General features: G+C 50.0%; 2 protein-coding genes and 1 non-coding gene across 3 annotated transcripts; 1 reads left to right on the top strand and 2 right to left on the bottom strand.

Annotated features, from left to right (window-relative positions):
• Positions 1 to 784: 784 nt before the first annotated feature.
• LOC148593660 (Z30 small nucleolar RNA) lies at positions 785 to 882 on the bottom strand. The gene has a single exon (XR_015913672.1). It is a non-coding gene; the product is annotated as a Z30 small nucleolar RNA (small nucleolar RNA).
• A 1417-nt stretch (positions 883 to 2299) lies between these two features.
• Positions 2300 to 13676, bottom strand: UNC45B (unc-45 myosin chaperone B). The gene is made up of 19 exons (XM_088530064.1): positions 13515 to 13676; positions 13241 to 13277; positions 12465 to 12640; positions 12012 to 12101; positions 11164 to 11331; positions 10581 to 10749; positions 9370 to 9540; positions 8401 to 8572; positions 7599 to 7899; positions 7090 to 7184; positions 6464 to 6605; positions 5875 to 6015; positions 5566 to 5693; positions 5071 to 5137; positions 4596 to 4709; positions 4387 to 4502; positions 3902 to 4019; positions 3629 to 3784; positions 2300 to 2634 (listed from the first exon to the last, which is right to left on the bottom strand). The coding sequence occupies exons 1-19, from the start codon at positions 13674 to 13676 to the stop codon at positions 2368 to 2370; spliced, it is 2790 nt and encodes a 929-aa protein (XP_088386190.1). The 3' UTR covers positions 2300 to 2367.
• A 1924-nt stretch (positions 13677 to 15600) lies between these two features.
• Positions 15601 to 21520, top strand: RAD51D (RAD51 paralog D). Its single transcript, XM_088529979.1, is given in 10 exon segments — positions 15601 to 15683; positions 16111 to 16172; positions 16565 to 16683; positions 17446 to 17527; positions 17711 to 17845; positions 18316 to 18411; positions 18615 to 18705; positions 19257 to 19327; positions 20350 to 20517; positions 21229 to 21520. Coding segments are annotated over 10 exon segments (990 nt in total). The 5' UTR covers position 15601; the 3' UTR covers positions 21313 to 21520.
• The last annotated feature ends 1528 nt before the right edge of the window (positions 21521 to 23048 follow it).

Here is a 23048-nt window from a genome sequence, read left to right as displayed (position 1 = left end):
TAACCTCCTATCAGTTCTCCTAGGGTTGATAAAAACAACCCCCTCCACACACACACACACGACAAGCCTCCACTGGCAAGTGAGAAACAAATGTAAAATGTCACTGAGACCTAGAGGAAAATGAAAACATGATTAGAAAAAACCTCTGTATCTTCTCCTGCCCTTTTTTAGCCCATCTGTTTTGGCTAGTCAAAGGGCTGCACCTTACCCACCCACAGCCCATGCGGTTCTGCCAGTCCAACTCCTCACTAACTGCAATCAAGCCAAACATCCTGGAGATACTGATGGTTTTTGGAAGAAAAAGCATGTTTTTTTTTTTCCAATACCTGAAATTTCAACGTCCTCTGCCCTACCAGAAGGGAAGCAGCCACATTTCCCCCTGCCAGGCCCTCCCATCTCGTATCTGACGTGCAGCCTGAGCTAGAGCAGAGCACCAGAGCCAGGCCCAGCAGCACAGCTCACTTCTAAAAATACTCGTCTCGGTGCTTCCAGTCATGACTAGATGATTACACAGCTGAACTAAGTGGTTATGAGGTCTCTACAGGATAACCTCTATCTTACCGAGTCTGCATAGTTTTGACAAATGGAAGATACAGCAGCACAACATCTGGAGCTTGGAAAAACATGTCGCACACATGTGGGAGCAAGAACCCCCTGTCACAGCAAGCTCAGTACTAAAACCAGCTTTGCAGCAAGATACAGGAATCCAAAGAAATTTTGCACAGCTCACTTTTCAAATCAAGCCTCAATGACTTTTAAGAGCTTAGATGAACTTAGCTTTAAAAAGCTCAGAGAGAAGATTACGTGATCACGCCCTGGTCAGAGCAAAGACACGAAGTCTCAGCAATACCAGTTCAGATAATGCTTCGCTCATCATTGCTTTGGGCAGATCTCATTTCCGTTCAGTAAGCACATGCTCTCAAGTCAAATATTAAGCAAATATTCCCAGGGGGAGGGGAAAAGAAAACACACAGCAAAACACACGTGGTTGGTTCAGAGTCGATTCTTTTCAGCTTTCTGCAGCACAGACTTCCCGTGTGACGCTTCCCCCCGGCTGCCTCCCTTCCCCTCCCCGCCGCTGCCCTCCAGATCCCCCAGCAGCCCGGGTGCCCCCTCAGACCTGCACCCACCGTCCCCAGCAGCCCGGGTGCCCCCCAGACCTGCACCCACCGTCCCCAGCAGCCCGGGTGCCCCCCAGACCTGCACCCACCGCCCCCAGCAGCCCGGGTGCCCCCTCAGACCTGCACCCACCGCCCCCAGCAGCCCGGCCGAGCGCCCCCACCTGCGGCTCCGGCACCCCCAGAGCCGCGCCCGCCCCTCACATCTCCCGCGCTCGCACAGACCTGGCCGTCAGGGGCGGAGCTTCCTCCTTGCCCCGCCCCCTCAGCGGCCAAGAGCCAATAGCGACGCGCGGTCCTGCCGACGGACAGCGGCACGGGGCCTGCGGGCGGCCAATAGGAAGGCGGCGGGGGCAGCCTTTCCCGGCCGGCGCTACCCTGAGGCAGAGGGTGGGTGGCGCCGACGCCATTTTCTCTTCTTCGTCCGCGTTAGGGCCTGAGGCCAGCTAGGAGCACAGGCAGGGGTGCGCCCCGCTCTATAGTATCAGTAAGGGCCTGTCCGAGGCCGAACGTGGGGCTGGAATATGTTTAGTAAGGTTCAAATAGCCTCACCCTCCCGGGCCTCAGCTAATAACTACAACTTGAGTATCATTGGCATTAACTATTATTAGTTAAAATATAAACTAGTGGTTTGCAAGGTGTATAGATTGTGTACTTTAAAAAGTCGACCATTAACAAGTAGTGTTTTTGACAAAAGTTGATGGGGAGAAGCACATAATAACAGAGCTGAGAGTTTCAAAGATAGGAGCGACTGATGAGACAGAGCCCTTACTCTGACTTCATCAGGACAGCTCCCTGTGCCTGGTATCCTCTGCATTTTAATTGAAATACGTGCAGAAAAGTCGCTGCTGCTCAGCTGGTCTCCCACCAGCAGAATGGCAGAGTCCTGCAGAGTCACTAACCAAAGTGGTCCCTAATGCTAACAGAGAAGTCTCCTAGACCCCTTCTGTTGCTTTCATGAAAGCAGAAGAGCAGAGATTCCTCAGAGAAGTGGTGGATTTATTAAGAGCTCATCCACCATCCTCACACATTGGTACTCCTTTTAAAGCCAATTTAAAAAAAATCCATAAATGAAGAAAAAAGCACACAACTAAACATTCCCAAACATTTTCTGACAGCAGCATGGGAAGAAAACCCTCCTGTCCCACCCTCACTAGGAATCACTGCAGTACCAGGCAGATGGTTACAGAACAGATAATTTCTCAGTAGCTTCCCTTCCTCCCCTACTCAGCTTTTTTGGTGCATTTCCTTATGACTGAGAGAGAGGTTTGATTAGCCCATAATCCATGCACCTGGCCAGGCAATCGCGTGCCACGTTAATGATGTGCTGCCTCTTGGGGTCATCTGCTTGCTTGCCAATGAAGGTTAGGATCTCTAGGAGCTCTGTCTCCACCAGCTTCTTTGCCAATTCTTTGTCAGCACTTATTAAATTGAAAGCTATGACCAATCCACGGTGCTGCACTTCCATGTTATCATGCAAGCAGAGCCTCTGCAGGATTTCAAGCCACTGGGTTGTCTGCAAGGAAGGGATAGAACATTAGTATAAATCTGATGGAGGGGGTCAAGTTTTGGTTACTTGATTCTTCAAGGAAACCTGACTCCAAACTTTTAAAGTAAACAAAAATTGGGCTCAAAAGTCAGAAATTTTCATGGCTCTTGCACCATAGAAAATGAACAGCTGTGTGTTTGGGCATAATTTCTGTTCAAAGAATCTGATCAGAGTATTGACAGAGCTGAGAAAACCTGTAGCAGAGCATCCAATCCCCTCACCGATTTCCCCAGCCTCTCCTTTTACTTCATCATTTCTCATAAATCTCAATACCCAGATGTGCCATGCTCAGTGCAGCAGGGCTAAGGAGTTCCCATGCACAAGTCTTCAGAGATATTAAGCTATTGCAGGGTCTGTGCTGGCTTCCTGGGACTAGGAAGTCAAGATGTTTTAGGATCTGTAAAGCTCAGTAGGTATCTATCAAGCTCAGTTCATTTCCGAGTAAAGCAAGGTTTAATTTAAACTATGAAATATCAGAAGATTTAAGGGTCCATGGAGTATTCTGCATTCCTCACTATTCTTCTTTGACAGTTAGTAGCTGGACTTACTTATAGAAGCAGCTATATAAAAATGTTAAAAGCTCTGAGTTGTGGTGTTAAAGGCCAGTGCAAGAAAGTTGCTGTGCAGGGATGGACTAGGAACATGCACACACAGGTCTTGCTTGAAAAGGGCAAGGTTCCTCACTAGTAAACTGGTTGACTAGATCTTGCTTTTAAAATTTTGATTTTTTAATTTGAAATACTTTGTGAATACTTTTATTTCAAAATTTTCAATTTTGAAATGGAATTTTTCAAATTTTGAAATTGAATCACACTAAATTTGAGATGTGATTTTTTTTCAACATTTCAAAACAAATTTTGAAATTTGATTTGATTCAATGCCAGTCATGAAAGGCATTTCATGATTGAGCCAGACCCCTTCAAGGGTATTTCCACACTGCCAATAACACTTATGGCCTTACCACTTCAGTCATCTTGGAGCAGAGTTTCTTTTGTGCAGCTGTAAGCATGGCCAAAGCTCCTGCAGCTGCAGTCTGCACTTTCTCATCATCTTCACCACACAGTAACACCACCAACTTCAGCCGGTCATTTCCATCAGCCACAAACCGCTCTTGAACCTTAAAAAAAAAACGAAAAAAAAAAAAAAAAACACCAGAGAACATTTATGAAATGCTCCTTCTGGTGGCTCACAAGCTGTTGTATACAGCAGTCAAGTCCAAAAGGCAGCGAGTCACCTCCTTGTTGACCACCAGGTTGCACATACACTCTGTGGCTGCCTGCCTAAGTTGGTCGTGATTCTCAAACATGTAGTTTTCAATGTCTGGCAAGGCCCTCTCTTTGACTATCTTCATCCTGTGTTGAAGAGGAGACAAAATACCGTCACAGGACATGTAGTAACTGACTTGTAAAATATTAATTGCAGACAGAGAGGAATTAAGGGAGGCCTTAAAGCAAGCCTGTGCCTATCGCACTGGAACTCATGGCACGTGGTTCATCACTTATCTAGTACTGGTTGAGTTCGTGTTGGGTTTTCTTTTACATGAGGAAAATCTGCTACTTCTTTTCCAGGCTACTTTATTGAACCCAGGGAGGACTCCCAAAGATGACCTACACTACAAGCCCAGAAACAAATCCAATATATTTCTCAGCTTTTCTAGAACACTTCACTCCTGATAAAGTATCCTGTGAAGAAAAAAAGTCAAAAAGTATTTGAACTCACCTAAGTCTATCACTTCTTCCTGAAAAGTTAGTGAGACCCAAGAGAGCTTCGTAATTCTGAAGGCCATCCCTCTCTGTGTTCAGGAGGCTCACAAGGGGCCTCACCACCTCATACACCTAAAACCAGAAATGACATCACTGCTTTTCCAGCTTTCAGGTCCTGGTAATTTGGGCTTGCTAAAGGAATTGCCAAGATCGTTTTCAACTTACCCTCTCCCCTGGGAATGCAATGTCTGGATTGGAGATGGCAGCAATTTTTGCCAGCGCATGGGAAGCCTTTATCTTGCCCACATCTGTGCCTTCCAAAGCCAGGGGTATCAGGGCCTAGTGACCAGAGTAAAGCATGAATGTCTCTGAGAAGATTTCCAAGTTGGACTTGATATATTAAAATGAGGATCAAATATCCTAAAGCTTTGTATAGGCTGAAGGAGAAATGCCTCAGGACTGAAGTCCATAACAGTGTCTTTCTTTCGTTTCCAAATAGGTACCACACCAGAGCCTGTAGCTCAAACAGTTGTTTCAAGATTGCTCCTTTGACTTGCCAAGACAGGACTGAGGTATCGGTCCTGACACAGGGGCTACTAAGACAGCTCTTCTTTCTGCCACTTCCCTCACTGTAGCCACATTGCAGACTCCCAGACACTAACTGCACATCAGAATGGTCTACAAATGTAAGAGCAGTCACCTTTCCACCACCTTGAGCGACTATCGTTCCACGGTCCTTGGGGTCTTCACACAAGGCAAGGAACACTCTGTAAAGCACAATATCACTTAGTGAAAGAGCCATGCCCAGAGGCAGCATCCTGCATGGGAGGAGGGTAAGGCCACATGGGGAAGCCAAACCTAGCTGGTAAACTCCAGGTGTTTAACCTAGTGCCCTAGCAAGAAACAAATGGCAGAGTGAAAAGTTTTTAAGTCCATAAGGTTGTGTTTAGAGGACTAGAAATTCAAAATGTATCATCCTAGCAAGACAGCTTTGCCAAACAGCTGCAAGGTCAGCATGCAGATTTTCATGATGTTGCTCAGAATAATCTGTCTTTTAAAATCTTCCTTCCACCTCCCTTTCATTTCCCTCCCCAACAGAGTCAGAATGCACCACTGCAGGAAGCAGCCCCGACCAGGCACCCATCTCGGGGGCAAAGACAGCCAAACTCCCAGGCCACGGCAGCAACGAAGGCACCTGGCTATGAGCTCCTTGCTCTGGTCCGTCAGGATGGCGCTGTCTGCCTTCACCATGCAGGCCAAGGCAGACACGACTCCAGCTTTCAACAGTCGCTTCACCCGCTTCACAACAAAATCCTTCTTGTCCTGAAGGAAACATTGAGAAAGCCCCTTAGCAGGCTGACCACAGTCAAGGCTGGTTTGACAACAAAGCAATTTCAGCCTAGGAGGTTGGGAGCCAAGAGACCTGAGGTCTGGGACAGGGGGATATATCAAAGTCCTCAGATTTGAGCATCCCCTCCCAGCTCCCTGCCTGCACACGACCTACCTTTGGATGCTCCTCAGGCACGTGCTGCTTGGAGAATTTTGCCAGCTGCACCAGCTCTGGGACCAGCTCCTTCGTATCGTAGCTGTTGGTACAATTCACTAATGCAGAAGCCACAGAATACAGGATAGTCTTATCACTTGTCTGCACAGAAAGAGACATGAGAGGATGAAGATGACATGGCAGGGGAACAGGTCCTCTTGTTGTGCAGACCACCTTGCTGGCAGTCCTAAGCTGAAGCCCTGCAGACCCTGGCTTTGTACCCAGGTACTATTAGGGCTTGGAAAACAAGAAGCTTTCATGGCCAAAGAGGATGTTGTTTCATCAGATGCTGTCAACATCTGCTTTTCATGGAAGAACACCTCTTAAAGCTGCTGAAAGGTAAAAGCAGCCTTCCTCAGCCTGAGGAGAGTACTAGGATGATAGCAAGACTGAGGTGTCTCAGTGGCACAGACCCATGTGAAATCTTGCTAACCCAGAGATGAGGTGTTAGGCTCACAACTCCTCCTGCCCGGATAAATGTGTTGGGATGCAGAACCAGGGGAATTTGATGCTACCAGAGGAAGAGGAGAATGGGGTAAGCGGGTAGGACCTTGGCTAATTCAAACATAGCTTGCAGAGCTGGCTCATCCTCAACAAAGTCATCTTTCACGTCTGCATCGAGGGTCAGATAGGCCAGCCCTTCCACGGCCCACTTCCTGGTGCGGGTATCAATGCTGGCGTTGCACAGCCACCTAGAATGGAGACAAGAAACATCTACAGTGTCATCCCAAGAGCCAGGAGTGATTTTGTCTGGGAAGAGGGGGAAGAAGAACAAAGAAGCTCCAAGAACTGTTTCAGTCCCGAACCTGCATTCAGTTTCTGCTGCGGCTCCTAAAGACCACAGGTGCTTCCCCTGAAACAGGGCACATTCCCATGGCCCTCCTGATGGATCTAAAGGGTGCAGGGGAGAGCTGGTCAGGACAGCTACTCAGCTTTGCCTTCCTCACGTGAGTGAGGCATGAGGCTCCGGATCTTTAGGAACAGTAAGGCAGGAAGGAGGTCTGGCTGATTCAGGCACTGAGGAGCTTCAGGTACCCAATATGACTGCTCTGTGGGCATTACCAGCTGGCAGGCAATGACAGCCAACAAAGGCAGTGTGTGGGCAGGGGAAAAAGCATGTTGTATTTTGCAAAAATGGAGCAACAGAAGGGGGAAAAAAAAAAAAAAAGGACTTACTTTCGACACTGCTTGGCTAGCTTTTCAGTGGACCCCTCAGCAAACTGCCGTAGTCCATAATCTGTGCCTCCTGCTGAGCCCAATTTGCAGAGACCCTGAGGAGGAAGCAAATACTCTAGCTAGAAAAAGCTCATTAGTTCCATAGCATGGCTGCTCAAACTCAGCCAAATCCCTCATCTAAAGGCTGAAGTCAGGATTGCCCTTAAGGAGGAACAACAAACATCCTAGCCCATGGTAGATATTTCAGCTTGTAGCACAGCAAAGTTCAGATTTTGTGTTCTTATTAGATGTCTTTAATGGAAGATTATGGGTAACTTTGAAGGCAAAACAGACTAAGTCCTATTTTCCTGGCCTGCCCTCTTCTCTCTCCTTGGAGACACCATAAACCGTTCTCCAACTGAAGAGGAGAGACCCTGGCATGCTCCCAAGACCCCCTCCCGCTCCCACGTCCAGGATCAAGGTGATGAGCACAGTGAGGCAGTGAAAAGGCAGGGTGCTGACATCCTTACCACCAGCGCTCGAATTTTGATCTTCTCATTCTTGGTCTTCTTGTAGATCTCCTTCAGGAGTGTCACCCCGTTGGAGATGATGAAGGTGGCCCGGCTCAGTTTGGTGGAGGCGTGGATGAGGGCTTCCACAGCCACGAGCTGGTCAATCTCCCTCTCAGACCCACACAGAGCAACCATCATCTCCATGACTCCCTTCATGCCTAGCAGCTTGTTGCCCAAGTCAAAGGGCCCTTGCAGCACTCCAGACACTATCTGGATGGCGTGGAGCGTCTTATCCATGTTCTGAGGGTCGATTTTGCTCCTACATGGGATAGAGGCAGTCAGCATGTGGCTCACAGTGATTGTCTGCTGATCTCATTTTCCTGTGCAGCACAGGGAACATCCTCCATCAGACTGGAGGCAATTCACAAACTGGATCCATTGCTGACACTCCTCCTAGGACAGTTGGAGCATGGGTGAAAGGTGGGATGAGGTTCAGAGGGATCTCCTCTGCTGAGTAGTTTTGTTCCAAGAGGATAACAGATCTATAATTTCTCTGCTGACCCGAACTCCACTAGTGGAAAACAGAAGTGTGTAGGACACAAGTGCACCCACATTCATAGGGCCCAGCAGGCAGGAATACAATGACAAGATTTGGGCATGTTTTCTATTCTCAGCTGAAAGATTCTAGAGGAGGACAGACAAATCGCATCATCTCCCAAGGCCTTGATTAGGCATCTAAATGGCCTGAAAGCACCTCATCTCTTTAACACCCCCCTCCTCATCTGCTCTGGGCTTGCCTGGTGGAGCAGCCCTCACTCACTTGATGTACTCTTCACAGATCACCCGGTAATTGTCACGCTCCGGATCGCAGCGCAGGTCGTCGTAGAGTTTATTCAGGAGGACGGACGCAGTCAGCTGGGTGTTCTCTGTTAAGGGCAGGCAGTCAGGCATCTCGGGAATCTGGCCCACCACCTTCAGTATCTTTTTTAAGCCTGGAAACATAATGAAATATGGGGCTTTAGACAGGAGAGGGTCTGTACAAAATTCAAGCTGCTGTTGGTGGTTTCTTGCAAAGAAAATTGCTTGGGCAATTTTCCAATTGCTTTACTGCCTAGTCACATTAGTCTTAGACAAAGAGATTCTCAGATATTTACTGAGCAGAAGGTTCTGTTTCTGAGGTTACAGGTTTGCAGCACCAAGTGCTTATTCAGCTCAAAATAAAACAAGCAAATTTGTGCATTTGGTCCCTAGCTGGATCAGGCATTATTGTAACAAGCCTTAAACCTACAGACCTTTCAGACTGGAAGGCTTTGACTGGAGAAGAGTCAGTGGCTTCTAAGCAATTGTGAATTCCTTAACCCTCTTTCACTGCAAGTATTTCATAACTTCCACTAAAACAGTAACGCATGCATTAGAGTTAATGTAAAATACACACCCCACACAAATCCCTTATCTCCCTCCAGGTTTGAAATGACCAGCTTAAGAAACTGGGTCTCCACATGCTCATCTATCCTACCCAAATTGAACAACCCATCCAAGCCAAATCATCCAAACATTAGCAAAAGTGTCAGAATAAACTGGACAACTTCTTTGAAGTTAAACACAAAAAATCTTGTCCTCATATACAGGTTCTGTTCTCTCAGTTTTACAGCTATTCTAGCTATTATGCCTCTCTGCTCCAGGTTTGTATCCACCAATAAAACAGAGGAACAGTTCTACAGTTGTTCCTATAAGATTATACAGCTCCATGACTTACAAACCAGTGAAAGGATAAAGAGGAAAGACTCACCATTGTCGATGACAAAAATGGTCCTACTGTTGTCATGTTCCTTCAGATCCTTCCTTGGTATGTTCTTGTTGAGGAGGTTGAGAGCTCGGTCTCGTCCTTGCCCAGATACACTCTTACTGACCAACATATCCAGCAAACGTGTTGTAATCATCCTCAAATCTTTTTTAGTATCTACACAGAATCAAGGCAGTAGCAGCCCATTAGAAGTCTTCCCTGAAAGCTAGGGAGCCCAGGGAAAACCATTCTAAGGCACTGCATGACTGGAACATGTTTATTTAAAATAATGGTGAGGATGAGAAGTGTGTACATGTTATAATTCTATGCAGCTGAAGGAAAGAGTTGGCTTACGCTTGTGAGCGCTTCACCTGGTTTTCAGTACACTCCTGAGCAAAACTGTTCATTCACAACTGCCTGAACAGGGCTGCAGCCTCCTGAGGTGCTGCGCCAGCTCTGCAGAGAGGGACCTGGGTGTCCCGGTGGATGATAAGTTGACCATGAAGCAGCAGTTGCCCTCATGGCCAAGAAGGCCAATGGGATCCTGGGCTGCATTAAGAAGAGCATCTCCAGCAGGTCGAGGGAGGGGATCCTGCCCCTCTACTCAGCCCTGGTGAGGCCGCATCTGGAGTATTGTGTCCAGTTTTGGGCTCCACAGGACAAGAGGGATGTGGAGCTGCTGGAGAGAGTCCAGCGCAGGGCTACGAGGATGATCAGGGGCCTGGAACATCTGCCCTATGAGGAGAGGCTGAGGGAGCTGGGCCTGTTCAGCTGGAGAAGAGAAGGCTGAGAGGGGACCTGAGCAGTGTCTAGAAGTACCTCAAGGGAGGCAGTGAGGAGGATGATGCTGGCCTCTTTTCAGTGGTGGCCACTGACAGAACTAGAGGAAACTAGTTTTGGAAACTGAAGCACCAAAAGTTCCACAGGAACTTAAGGAAAAATTTCTCAACAGTGAGGGTAACAGAGCACTGGAACAGGTTGCCGAGAGAGGTTGTGGATTCTCCCTCTCTGGAGATCTTCAAAACCCGCTTGGATGCAGTGACCCTGTGTGTGCAGGAGGGCTGGACTAGATCATCTCTAAAGGTCCCTTCCAACCCTAATGACTCTATGGTTCTATGACCATCATAGCTAGGAACTCTAGACAATGCCCCAGAGAAGGGGGAATAGGAGGGACAGGCAGGGAGCAGAGCCCCGTCCCCCTCATCGTGCACCATTACCTAACACCATGGCTGCCTCCTTGCCGTGATGCTCCTCTTTCCCCTGCCCCATCAAGCAGTCAACGATGCTCTGCAGGAGGTTGCAGACAGCCAGGGAGATTTCTTCGTTGTCTATCGACATCCACGTACAAATGCTGTCGATGCCCAGGTAATGGAGGATTGCAGTGGCCTGGCCCCAGGAAGAAGAGAGCAGAGCAGCTGTTAGGGGAGGGGATATAAGCTGATATTTCCAGTATGGTTTAGAAAAGTCAAGTATTTCCTGTGCAAATTCTCAGTCTGTACAGGGAGTTTTTCTTATCAGCCATATTTTAATTTCTAATAAAACAACACATTGTAACCATCGATTCTGAATTTTAGTTATTTCAGCCAGCTTGAGATGTCAGATTTTGACGAGGCCTTGGCACAAGGGCTGTTAACAACAAAGAGCCTGTTCACACAAGAACCCCATCCCCATGGAGCAAACCCCATGTCATCCTGCAGTGCATCCCTGTGCACAGTGATGCATCCGTGATGCCTGTGATATTCCATTCCCCTAATTGCCCAGAAACTGCAGTGAAAGTCCTACAAGGGCCCCATTGCTTACTCGAGCTTTATGTCCTATGCACATGCCGGAAAGTGTCCTCACAGCTGCCAGGATCATCTCAGGATTTTTGGTTTCTATCAGCTGCAGCAGCAAGTGGACCCCGTTGTTCTGGAATATCCTCTCTGCACCCGCTTCCTCCCGCCCGAGGACTATGAGGTTGTTTGCAGCCTAGGGGAAACAGCAAGCAGGAGTTGATGGCACAGCCTCCAAAACGCGTCTGTGCAGCTCTAGGAAGTGTTGGTTGCAGGAGGAGCTGCAAAAGTTCAGGACAAGGTTATGAAGCACCATCCTCTCCTCCTGAAATGGTTTCAGGAAGAATATGGAAGTTGGACAGCAGGTTGTGAACTTTGCACCCCCCACGCCCCTGCCAACTGTCTGCTCTATTTTGTCTCCCCTCCAGCCTTGATCATTATAGCAGTAAATAAGAGTAGACCCTGACAGCGAGATGTGGGGATGTCCTGGTGGGAGCTGCAGGGCAGCCATCACCTGCCAGCTCCAGTGGACAAGCTCTGGCCTCAGCAGGCAGTTTCTCCAGGGACTGACTTTGCTCCTTTAGAGGAAAATGGATCATTGCTTGGAGGGGAAGATGGGGATGGCAGCAGAGATGAGCCTGAGCAGCCAAATTCCTAAAGGAAACTGAGTTTGAGACTAGCTTTTGTATTTTGAAAGGTCAGCCGGCTTCCCTTGGCACAAGGGTGATGCCTCTTTGGGCACCTCTGCAAGCTCAGTTCACCTCTTTGCTCCTTACCTCATCCTCCATCCGGGGAAGGCAGGGAAGGGACCAGCCCTCAACTCTGCAGAGCCTCTGGCATTAATAGGCATTTTGTCAAGCCTTGGGCAGTTCTCACCTTTTCACGCTTTTCTTTCTCGCTGTTCTCATCCAGCAGAATTTCAAACATCTTCTGCACCCGCATGTCGGTGGAGAACTGAATGCGCAGCTGTACCAACACAGGAAATCAGAGAGGCACAAAATCTACGGATAATCTTCCTATGTCACTCCAAGGAAACCACAGACCTCAAAAACTGCAGGCAATCCAGGCTGCCCAACAAAACAGGCTTCCCTTCTCCAGCAGCAGTATCACCCATCTCCAAGACCCAGAACCTGGCTGCCACGCTTAACTGAACCATTGAATCTGATCCTCAGATCTACATGCTTCAGGCAGGAGCCTTCCAGTTAGCAGGGCCTATTTATCACTTTCTGTTATTAAAAGTATTCAGTAAGACCAATAATCTTTCGGCGTATCCCAGAACAAGGATTTTCCTCGTGTCCCACACCTGCTTTTCTGGTCTGTAGCATTTACCTTCTCCTGGATGTCAGCTCCCAGTCGCCTCAGGGTCTCCTGGAAGCTTTTGTTGCGGGGCTCCATGGTGGCACATTTCTGAGCATCTTTGAATGCTTGGTCCAACTTTCCCAACTTTTCCAGAGCCTGGCTGCGCCGGAACAAGGCTTTGATATCCGAAGCATTGATATCAATAGCTAGGGAAGTGATCCAAGAGAGCAGCTATCAGAGTTTGCTTCCTGAGAGTTTCCTGGGTAAACAGTTATTTGATTCACAACAAATACTGTTCCTTGGGACACAGCTGTCAGTTTGGACCCCCTGGCTTTGGGTACCCACGTCCCTGGAGCGCAACAACCCCCAGCCTGCAGCACTGGAAGCCTCTTGCCTGCAATGGCCGGTATCAGCTTTAAGCTCTAACGAAAACAAATGCACAAACGCAGAAAGAAAAGGTATCAAAGCAGCAGCTTTCCTCCCACCCCAGCATCCTGCACCAGTCTTGTTGGGGAGAGGCTCTGGGAGCAACAACATTTGTCCTTAAATTTGGAAGGAACAAGCCCTTTACTCAGTTCTTTGTGAATCCTGCATGTTCAGGTCACTGTTAACATATAAACAAGCAAATCTGTAGCTGACTCGCGTACAAAAGCCAAGCTGTACAGAGTGCACTGCAGCCAGCGTAAGCACGTGGCCTTTGCATCCTCTTCTCTATTAATTTCCCTGTGGCCTCTGAGCAAGCTCCTGCTGGCCGGAGCAAATGCACCCGACAACGCGGCTCGTTCCTGCAAACGGCCTCCCCTTACCTCGAGACGCGTCCGAGGCTGCCTTGCCGTATTCCTCCTGCGGAATCGGGAAGGAAGGGCAATTCATTAGCAGGGCAGCCAATTAGCAGGATGCACCCACATTACTGATGCTCCCTATTTCCACTTAATAGCTCGACACCACGAGAACCAAAAAGTAACCCACTTTTTCAGGAGCATGCGGGTGATCTGAAATGCTCTGGCAGGAGCTGAGAGGGTTTTACTGAAAGTGCAATAAACTTTTCCCACTAACATTCGTGCCCCACTCCGCGCTCACCTTCTTCAGGAAACACGCGGCCCTGTTCCTGTACAGCACGGCCTGCAGCGCCTTGTCCTTGTTGAGCTTCAGCGCCCGCGTGTAGCTTTGCACGGCTTTCTCGTAGTCGCTGGCCTGGAAGTATTTATTGCCTTCCTCTTTCAGCTGGATGGGATCCTCCATCTGGGGAGCAGAGGGGGAAAGGATGCAAATTTTACCTGCCTGAGAGTATTGAGGAAAACATCCCCTTGGGCAAATAGCACCTTCGGCTCAAGCAGCACTCCCGTCCCAGCATATCATTAATACCTGTCAATAAAAGCAGTTTACCAGGCTGAAGAGTTCCAAAAAAAAAAAAAAACCAAGGTCAAAATTGCTCCTCGAAGCTGTCACTTCTCCAAAGTTTTTTCCCAGTGTTGCAGATTCTCAGTGTTCAATTAATAAAAGAAAAAAATCTGAAGTTTAACAAGTCAGCCGAGGCACGGCGGGTCTGGGCGGCTGGGGAAGAGCCCCTCTCCCTCGCCTCCCGCTCCAAGTTTGGGCAGGACCCAGCGGCTCCTGGGGCCCGTCAGCGTCACCTGTCACCGCAGCCTGTCCCCACCTCTTATATATTGTGTCCCAGCAGGGCTGCACGCCGGGGCCCCTGCCACTGGGTCGGCTTCGGGGGGCACCTGTCCCCAAGAAACCTGTCCCTGCCACTGAGCCTAAGGTACCTGCGGAGCAGCACGGGGCAGGGGGTGCAGGAAGGGAGGGATTCACGCCAAAAAAGGCCCCTGGTTGGGATCGCTGACCCCCAGCCCAGTGCTCAGAGCCTTTTCCTGTTCTATTTAAGGAAGCAGGAGACAGCTGAGCTGCTGGAGCAAGTGGCCCCGTGCTGGCAGCTGCAGCAGCACCCAGCACCTTCCAGAAGGCGCTGGGAGCTACAGCCCACGCACACCCCGTGCTGCCTCCTGCCCTGCTCGCAGCACAGCCTCACACAAGGGTCTAGACCAGAGCATATTAGCCCACTGCTGTGATGAGAGCCTCAGGTCTCACTGTGAGCAACGCAGGTTAGAAGAGAGAACTGCTGAACACCTTCAGCACAGAACTCTCAAAGCTGCATGTTTTTCAAAGCTGCACATTTTTTAGACCAGAGAGCATTATTAATTCTGCTTTGCTGGCTGATTCCCCACAAAAAACAGCTCCTGAGCATGACTGCTAGTGTCCTGATTATGAAACACACTGGGGAAAATCACAGGGATGGGAATCACAGACCAGGGGCAGCAGAAGCAGGTTTGCATTGCTAAGCTCTGCCAGACCACATGCTTCCATGCCAGGGCCCTACTGAGAAAAGAAATAGGTTATGCTGGGGATGGGGGGTTGGTGAAAAAAAATACAGGAAGTAACAGCAGTTGCATAGCACAAAATCCTAGAGGCCTTGCTCAGAAAAGCAAAAATCTTTTTTTTTTTTTTTTTTTTTTTTTCTCCTGAGGACATCCAGCACTCAGGGAACAGAGAGGGCAGCAAATCCCTGCTTGGAGGAGTTGCTCCTGCCCAGGCCGTGCTGGGAACAACCGTGCCAGAACCTCCAGGGCGCTGCAGCCCGCAGTCCTAATGGCACCTGTCCCGGAGCATTCCTGGGGGCAGGAGCCCAGGCAGAGCCAGGGGCAGCTCCAGGAAAGAGCCCTGCCAAAGGGCATTAACAGCCCTGAAAAGCAGGGCTGCACTAGCTGTGCCTTCATTTCTTACCTTTCTGTAAGTCAAGCCCTATCTTTAAGCTCCTTTTAATACACACTAGCTTTGCTCACACTACTTTCCAAGACACATTTCCCCAAGGTTACCTTTCCTAGTCACACACCCTCCAAAACATTCCCCCTTAGGGAAATAAAAGGAGAACAGTGGTGGGGTGGTTGCTTGTGTGTTTATAGTGCCTGGGATGCGCATGACAGTCACCTGCGCGGGGTCATTTAGAGCCAGCTGGGTGGGATTCCGCTCGCCTGCCCCGCTGCGCCTTTTTAAGGCGAATTTGGGGGTTTGGGTTCTTTTGGGTGAGTTTTCTTCCCCCTTAGCAGCCGCTAGAGGGGGCTCGGCGCTCGCTGGGCGGGCGGCAGGAAGGGGCGGTGGTGGCGGCCATGGCGCTGCTGCGGCCCGGCCTCTGCGCCGGCCTCACGGCCGAGATGGCGCCGCTGCTGCGGGCGAGCGGCCTCCGCACGGGTGAGGGGCCGGGGGCTGCGGGGGCGCCTCTGGCAGCGAGGCCGGGGGCTCCGGGGACTCTGCGACACTAGGTCTAAAGCTGAGGGAGTCAAACACTTTATGGGTGTTAAATGGAGCTTTTAGGCGAAAAATTAATGGGTGCAAAAGCCAGGGGGTGTTGTTGTCTTCTTTTCCTTCATAAAAATTGCTTCTTGCTGTTTTTTAAATACATAATGTGTTTGAAAAACCTTAAACCCTCAAAGTGGCTTTTGAGGCAGAAGCAGAGTCAGTGTTCTCCCTCTTTTCTATTTTTTTCCCCCCTCCTGCTTTTCTGTGTGCCCTGGGTTGGCCTTTTGAGTCATCAGCCCCTTGCCATGGCTGCTGGGGTCTGGCTGCTGGTGTCTGCCAACGCTTGGCTTTCCAATTCTTCTCCCTTGTGTATCTGCAGTGGTGGACTTTGTCTCGTCAGACCTGGAGGACGTTGCACAGAAGTGTTCCTTGTCTTACAAGGTAAAGGCAAGGTCTTGGTCCTGGTGTGTTAACCAGGGAGCTGTTCAGCTCTGTGTTTGGGTGGACTCGTCCATGGGGACCTTCTCTTGGAGCAGACGTTGGTGGCTGCAGTCCAGCCTGCAGGATGCTCCGTAGCATCGGACTGTCTTCTACATCACAGCTTCTTTACTTGGATCTCTGGTAGCCAGCCTTACGCTGAGTGTTCAGAATCGTAGGACTGTGCTTAAGAGTCAAGCTGTGAATGAGGACTGTGCTATCAGCACCCTGTACTGCCTCAGCTTGTGGGGTATGCAGGTGCCCAGGGCAATGGAGACCTTTTTCTTTGCTGTGCCTGTGCCAGCCTAGCTCAAGGTTCCCTCAGGCTGCTTTTCAGACAGCTCTTTGCCTGCCAGGCCCTGGTTGCTGTGCGGCGTGTGCTCCTGGCCCAGTTCTCGGCGTTCCCCGCCAACGGAGCAGATCTCTATGAGGAGCTCAAGAGCTCCACAGCCATCCTGTCCACAGGGATCCCCAGGTGGGTTCATTGCGCAGGCAGCTCTGGCTGTGGGAAGCTCTCTGCAGAAAGTCCAGGCTGTGGGTGTCACCATGATGGTGCCTCAAGTGTTGTGTGGGATGAGGTGGGATGGAGTAGAGTAGACCTGGGGCATTGCAGGTAGTGCTCCATTGTAGTAGTGCTGTTGTTCCCTTGTGGAGTTGTTGCAGCTTTCCTGCCCATGGTCGTACTCTCTTCTCTATCTCAAAGCCCTCTTTTAATACTAGGATGAGAGTAGAGGCATTTGTTTTCTATGGCCTTCCTGAACTGTGGCTGCAGGCCCAGCCAGTTTGTGCCCCTTCAGGGACGGGCAGTGCTGTCGCTCTTCCGAAATGGGAATCGGTTAATGTGTGTGGCTTTGAGGCTAGACAACATGTTCCTCTCAGCATTTCCTTAGAGCTCCAGAGATGTAGGTTATGGGTCTGAGAGGAGAGTTGAGTAATGATGGTCCAAACTGCCTAGATTAGTCATAGAAAAAAGACTGTGCAGAGAAATCCTGTGTATTCAAACCTCAAGAGCTCCTAGATCACGGTTCTGCAATACTGTCTTCTCACCTGCTATACTGCAGATCTGCTGCTGTTCTCCAAAATGTGCAGAGAGCAGGGGTTGGAAGGGGCAAAGTCTGAGGCACTTGTCTGCAGTTGGACCTCTAGGGACAAAGATCCAGAGATTGCTGCTTTGTCGTGCCCTTTCCTTTCTCACTGGAGGTGTCTACATAATCCCACCTGTTTATTCAACCCTTAGCTTGGACAAACTGCTGGACTCTGGGCTGTACACAGGGGAAGTGATGGAGATCATGGGAGCACCTGGCAGTGGGAAGACACAGGTGAGCAAAGGCTGCGGGCAAACATTGGCCTCGTTTCCTCTATTGGCCTACAGCCTTTTCCAGAGCACGGGGTAGCCCTGACATGAGCTTCAGATTGTCCTGCTTGGTGTGGGATCATCAGGAAGACTCCGGGAGCTCCCCATGCAAAGCTAGTGGGTGTAGGACCACCCTGCCCTCTCCTAGGTGTGCCTCAGCATTGCAGCCAGTGCATGTCTCGGCCTCAAGCAACACGTCCTGTTTCTTGACTCCACGGGGGGATTCACAGCCTCCCGCCTCCACCAGATGCTTCAAGCTGAGACAGAGGATGAGGAAGAACAGGCAAGTTCACTGCGAAGCAGGTCAGGCTGGTCCTTAAGAGCTACTGTTGGCCTTGCTAGGTGCTTACCAACCCCCAGAGCCAGTTTCTCTGGGTTGCCTGGACTCTTCTGGGTCCACTCTCATCCTCCCATGGCCTGGGGGTGCTGGGCACCGGCTTAGGTGGCACCACACTTTTTTCTGTGGAGAGCTCAGTGCGGTTGCCCACATTCTGACTCCTTGACCTCACTGTGTTTCAGTTCTTCCATTGGTGGAATGAGGACAGCAGTTGGTGGAAGTAAATGGGGGGAAAAAAGGGTGCTTGTTCCTACAGCATTGTATAAATGCAAAGAGTTGTTAGCATCCTGGGGGCAGGAGAAATAGGTCTTGTGGATCAGTAGAAAGGGGGGCACCTGTGGTGCTGGGATGTGTGGCTGTGCTGCCGATCCTGGAGGATGGGAGGCTTTTGATGAAGTTGCTGCTTTTTGCTGCAGCTGGAAGCTCTGCAGAGGGTTCAGGTGGCCCGAGTGTTCAACATCTACGAAATGCTGGGAGCCTTGCAGGAGCTTCGGGACAGCCTTTCCCAGCAGGTAGGACCAAGGCTCTGGGTCTTTCTCCCTCCTTACCCCTTGGCTGTTTGGAGCAGCAAAGGAGGCAGCAGACTCTGGACTTGTGTGTGCAGGGACTTACACTGGCTCCAGTGTTGAGCCTCTGTGCAGCTTGAGGACCTCCAAAACTGCTTTATTTATGTATAGTGTTACCCTGCGTGGCATGTGGTACCTTTTTTCTTCAGGTTATGAGCTGCACGGGGCCTCTCAAGGTGGTGCTGATCGACTCGGTTTCAGCTGTGATTTACCCGCTGCTGGGAGGCAAGCAGTCAGAGGGTGAGTGTGCTGTGGTAGGGGTGACACCAAAGCACTGCTGCTCGTTCTGTGCATCTGCAGTGAGGTTACAGACTTTCTGCTCTTACTGACCTGATGCTTGGAGCAAGGGGCAGGCTTCACACATTATTCTAGTGATTAGCTAAGATAGAGCTTATTCTAGTGTGTGTGTGTGTGTTTGTTTTTTTTGTTTTTTTTTTTTTTTTGTAATCAGCAAAAGGGGAGTCTGCCTCCAATATTACTGTGGAAATTCAAGCAGGCTTTTCCACTGCAGGTTCAGGTCAGTGGCCTGAAACCTGTCAAGACACAAAGGAGGCACTGAGCTGCATTTGCTTGCTGAGTAAATTATTTGTTTACAGTGTCCTGGTTGTAAAATATGTCAACAACAAAGATGCATGGTTTCCCTGGGCTATTCCTGCCAAAAAGGTTTATAAATTGGGAGAGGGGAGCTCTCTGCTAAGTGTCACTCACCTCTGAGGTGGTCCTGGGAACTTAGGGGGCTGCTCCCTCTGTGTTGATCCCACCAAACTGAAAAATACCCCTTCTTGCTGCAGGCTTGGCCCTCATGATGCAGCTGGCCAGAGAGCTGAAGATGCTGGCCAGGGAGTTCAGCCTTGCAGTGGTGGTGAGTGTTACCGTGCCCTGCCCCTTGGGTGCTGCTGTGTGCTGTGGTGAGGAGCCCTGCAGTGGTTTTGGGGTGCTGCTTGCAGCTGAGACCTTGCAGAGCTCCGTTCCCATGCCTGGTTGCTGATGCAGCTCTGCTGCTCTGCAGACACAGATTTCCTGTTCCAGCACCCAAGGACCAAGAGCAGGGCTGGTTGGCTTGGCCTTTTTTTGGGGGGGGGGAGCGGGCTTTTATTGCTGTCTGCAGCCAATGAGTCATTTGCTTGATTGAGCAAGGTAGAGCCAAGTACAAACAGACCAAAAGGCTGCTTGTATTTATTTTTGATATGGCACCAGCTGTAGATTCATATATCATTTAGGGGGCTGGCTAGCTGTCTAAATAGCCTCTTATTTAGTTATTTAGGAATTATCTGCAGAGCACTGGATCATATGGAAAGGGATGGGGATTGGAAAGCTATGCTGTGCTCTCCAGCTCTTGGATGAGCAATTGCATTTGCTTTGATGCTCCCAGAAAGGATGCTGTGACCACAGTATGCTTAAATTGGAAGGGCCACAAGGGAAAATGGATGTGCTGAACCTGGCACTGGAAGGTGCTGGGCCAGCCCTGCCCTTTGCTGTTTTGAGCTGCAATAAAGCAACAGGGAAGGTCGCTTGAGGTTCCGAGTTAAACTTTACAGGAGGTGTAAGCACTGCAGCTTGCAGGAGTGAGCGAGCTCAGCATGAACCTGTGTGCTTCCTGCCTCTGCTGAGGGCCTTCAAGCTAAAGCATTTCTCAAGGGGAAGCTTGTCTTGCACTGCTTGTGTTAAGCAATTAGCTAGGAAATAGTAGAAACTGCATGTATGGTGCAGTTGCGAGTTGTGCTTATAAGGGGGGCATGATTATGCTGCGGGGGACAGGAAGGAGAGGAAAAAGGTCTGCAGAAGTAGCAGATTGTGGCTCTTATCTCCCCGTGATCTCCTGTGTTCTGTTACTGTGAGTGGCACCGTTTTCCCTGGGTGCTGATAACCATGTTTGTGCTGCAGGTGACTAACCAGGTGACAAGGGACAGCGGCGCTGGCCCCTTGAAGCCAGCCCTCGGCCGCTCCTGGAGCTTCGTGCCCAGCACCCGGCTGCTGCTGGAGAGCAAAGAGGTGGCCTGGGAGAAGGGCGGCACACAGCGCGTTGCCTCCCTTGCAAAATCGCCCCGGCAGGTGAGACCAGCCCCTCTGGCAATGGGGAAGTCATGGGGAAGGTGACTTGGACCAGAGAGAGGATGGAGGATGCAGGTTCCTTGTGGCACTAAGGCAGGATAAGCCTCACTGCGTGACCTCTTGCAGTGGAAGAGGAGGAAATGCTGCCTAGTTGTATCCTATGCAAGAAAAGAGCATCTGTTCCTAGCAGCCTGAGCTTATATTTTTAGGTATGTTAAATGAGCGGCACTACTTGCAATCTAGGTCACCATGTTCATCTTGCTGGTCTTAATCTCTCCTGATTGCATATGGACAGCAAAGATCCTGTGGTGTTCGCTTCAGGGTTGACTTTGACTTGAATTCTGCCTGCGTACTGGGGCAGCTTTGCATAAACCAGCATCCTGGCTGGTAGCCTGTTCTGCATCCTGATCCAAAGGGCTTTGGATGTGGCTGCGTGCTGGGCAGTGAAACACGTTCCGGATATGTTAAATTGTGTTATCTGGGGACATCTAAGAGCAAGATGTTCTTTCTCTGCTAAATTGCATTCTCTATTTGTATCTTTGTGTGTTCAGCAGGCCCAGTTAAAATTAGGGCAGCAGCAGAAATCCTTAATGGGATATAATCAGGGATTTTTTTTCTTGCCTCTGGGGCAGGCAATGAAGCAATGGCAATGTACAGGTTTGCTTTGAAATTTCCAGCAGCATGTGGTTAAATTCCTCTCACTCTTTGCAGCCAACAGGGATCCAGGTGGAGCTGGATATTGGGAATGGTGATGTGCAAGACAGGAGCCCAGCAACAACTACATAGGGGCTCTGATGCAGGTGGAAGAGCAAATATCAAGGTCCAAGATAGCTGCAAGAAGAGATTGCAGCACACTGCAGGTTTCAAATGAACTCCATGATCTGGATGAGGTGAGGGGGAGGTCCTGCAGCCCTGGAAGGAGCAAGGGGAAGAAACTGTTCTGTGCTGGGGGAAAATGACTGTGGGGGTCCCAGGTGTCCTTGCCCAGCAGGTGCAGCCTGCTCAGTGGTCAATGCTGATGCAGGCTTGTCTCACATCTAAGCTGTTAGCATGAGGCATCTGGCATTTCACTGTGCAAACCTGAGGACTCCTTGAGAGGTGATTTTGTTCCCTCTAACTTGCTGCTTTCTCAGTGCCCTGACCTTACTTGGGCATCCCATAGGGGTCTTGAATAAGGAAAAGTGTGCTGTTGCTGTTGCCAAGAGCTGGAATTCAATTAATGGCTTCTACTGTTACCTTAATTAAACTTTTTATGGTCAATGTTGGCTTTATCTGTTTATTCCCCAACAGGACAGCAGTGGGACAGGCTGCTGCTGAGAAAGGGCATAATCAGATGTTTGATCTAACCTTCTCCCCAAGGCAATGTTGGGGGCCTTGTCAGTGTTTCTGTGGCACTGCTGTGTTGCAGAAGCCCTGCTGTTACTTGTGAGCACAGGCTGTGATGGGCCAGATCATCCGAGGTGCTCATTGATGCCAGATGGCTTGGCTGATGCCTAAGGAGCTACTCATTTTCATGTGTTAATGTTAAAAATGATCCTTTCTTATCTCAATGGCTTCTCCACTCTTGGCAACCTGCTCAAGGGGATGGGAGGAGATGGGGCTTGGCCTCTCTTTGTCCAAAAGCTGCCCCTGGGAGCTCAGTGTTTGGGCAGTGGGCTGAAGCCACTGCTGGTAGCACCTTGTGTTGGGCCAACTCAATTACAGGGTGGGGAGCTTCCCCCTGTGCCTGGAGGGGAAGGAGAGGTGGTGAAAGAGCTGCTGCTTGCGCAGCAAAGACATGTCCAGACCCTTGTGCTCTGCAAGGTGCAAGGAAATTTGGCAATGGACCCTGGTTAGGAGTTGTACCTCTGAGGAGGCAGCACTACAGGAATTTGTCTCCAGCAGAGCTGTGCTCCTTGCAAACCAAGGATACTTGGAAACCAAGGCTGCTGTCACTTAGCAGCCTAGGCTGACCACCGAGTGTTTTGGTCCCCTGTGCAGGTGGCTGTGGGAAAGACGAAGCTCCTGGCATTTTCCTGTCCTCCAGAAGAACCTGCTAGCACAACTTGAGACATGTCATTAAACAGTTTCCAGTAAAAAGAAACGTATTTTAAAGACATCTATTTGCATTTCTGGGAGTCCAAGCTCCTGAAGCAGAGTGAGGGTGATGGCCTGATTTAGCCCTGGGAAATTGCAGCTTGTCTGCAGGGGCTGAGGAGGAGGAGGGTTTCCTGTTCCTCTAGGGGCCTGTGCTGGAGCTGGGGCTGGGTCTACGAGCAGAGCTTGTGGCTTGTTCTGGCTCTTGAAAAAGCTGCAAAGGCCTCAGGTACAAATGGGTTGAGCAGGGGAAAAGCCAAATATAAACATTGTTACTTGAGCAGAGGGGGTTGTCTCACTGTCCCTTTCCCATAACTAGCAGCAGCACATGAAGAGGAAGCGGCTGCTTTGGACCCTGAGTCACAAATGGCTTGAAGGGAGCAACAGCTGCCTGTGTTGTCAGCTCGTCTCCACAGGCCACATGGCTGCCTTGGACACCCACTGTCTCAGAAACC

The sequence above is a fragment of the Tinamus guttatus genome, unplaced genomic scaffold, assembly GCF_059628265.1.
Source record: "Tinamus guttatus ecotype Peru unplaced genomic scaffold, ASM5962826v1 Tinamus_guttatus_pri_ptg000356l, whole genome shotgun sequence".
Classification (NCBI taxonomy): Eukaryota; Metazoa; Chordata; class Aves; order Tinamiformes; family Tinamidae; genus Tinamus; species Tinamus guttatus.
The sequence above is the reverse complement of the archived record's forward strand: the minus strand, read 5'-3'. Positions and strand labels throughout refer to the sequence as shown.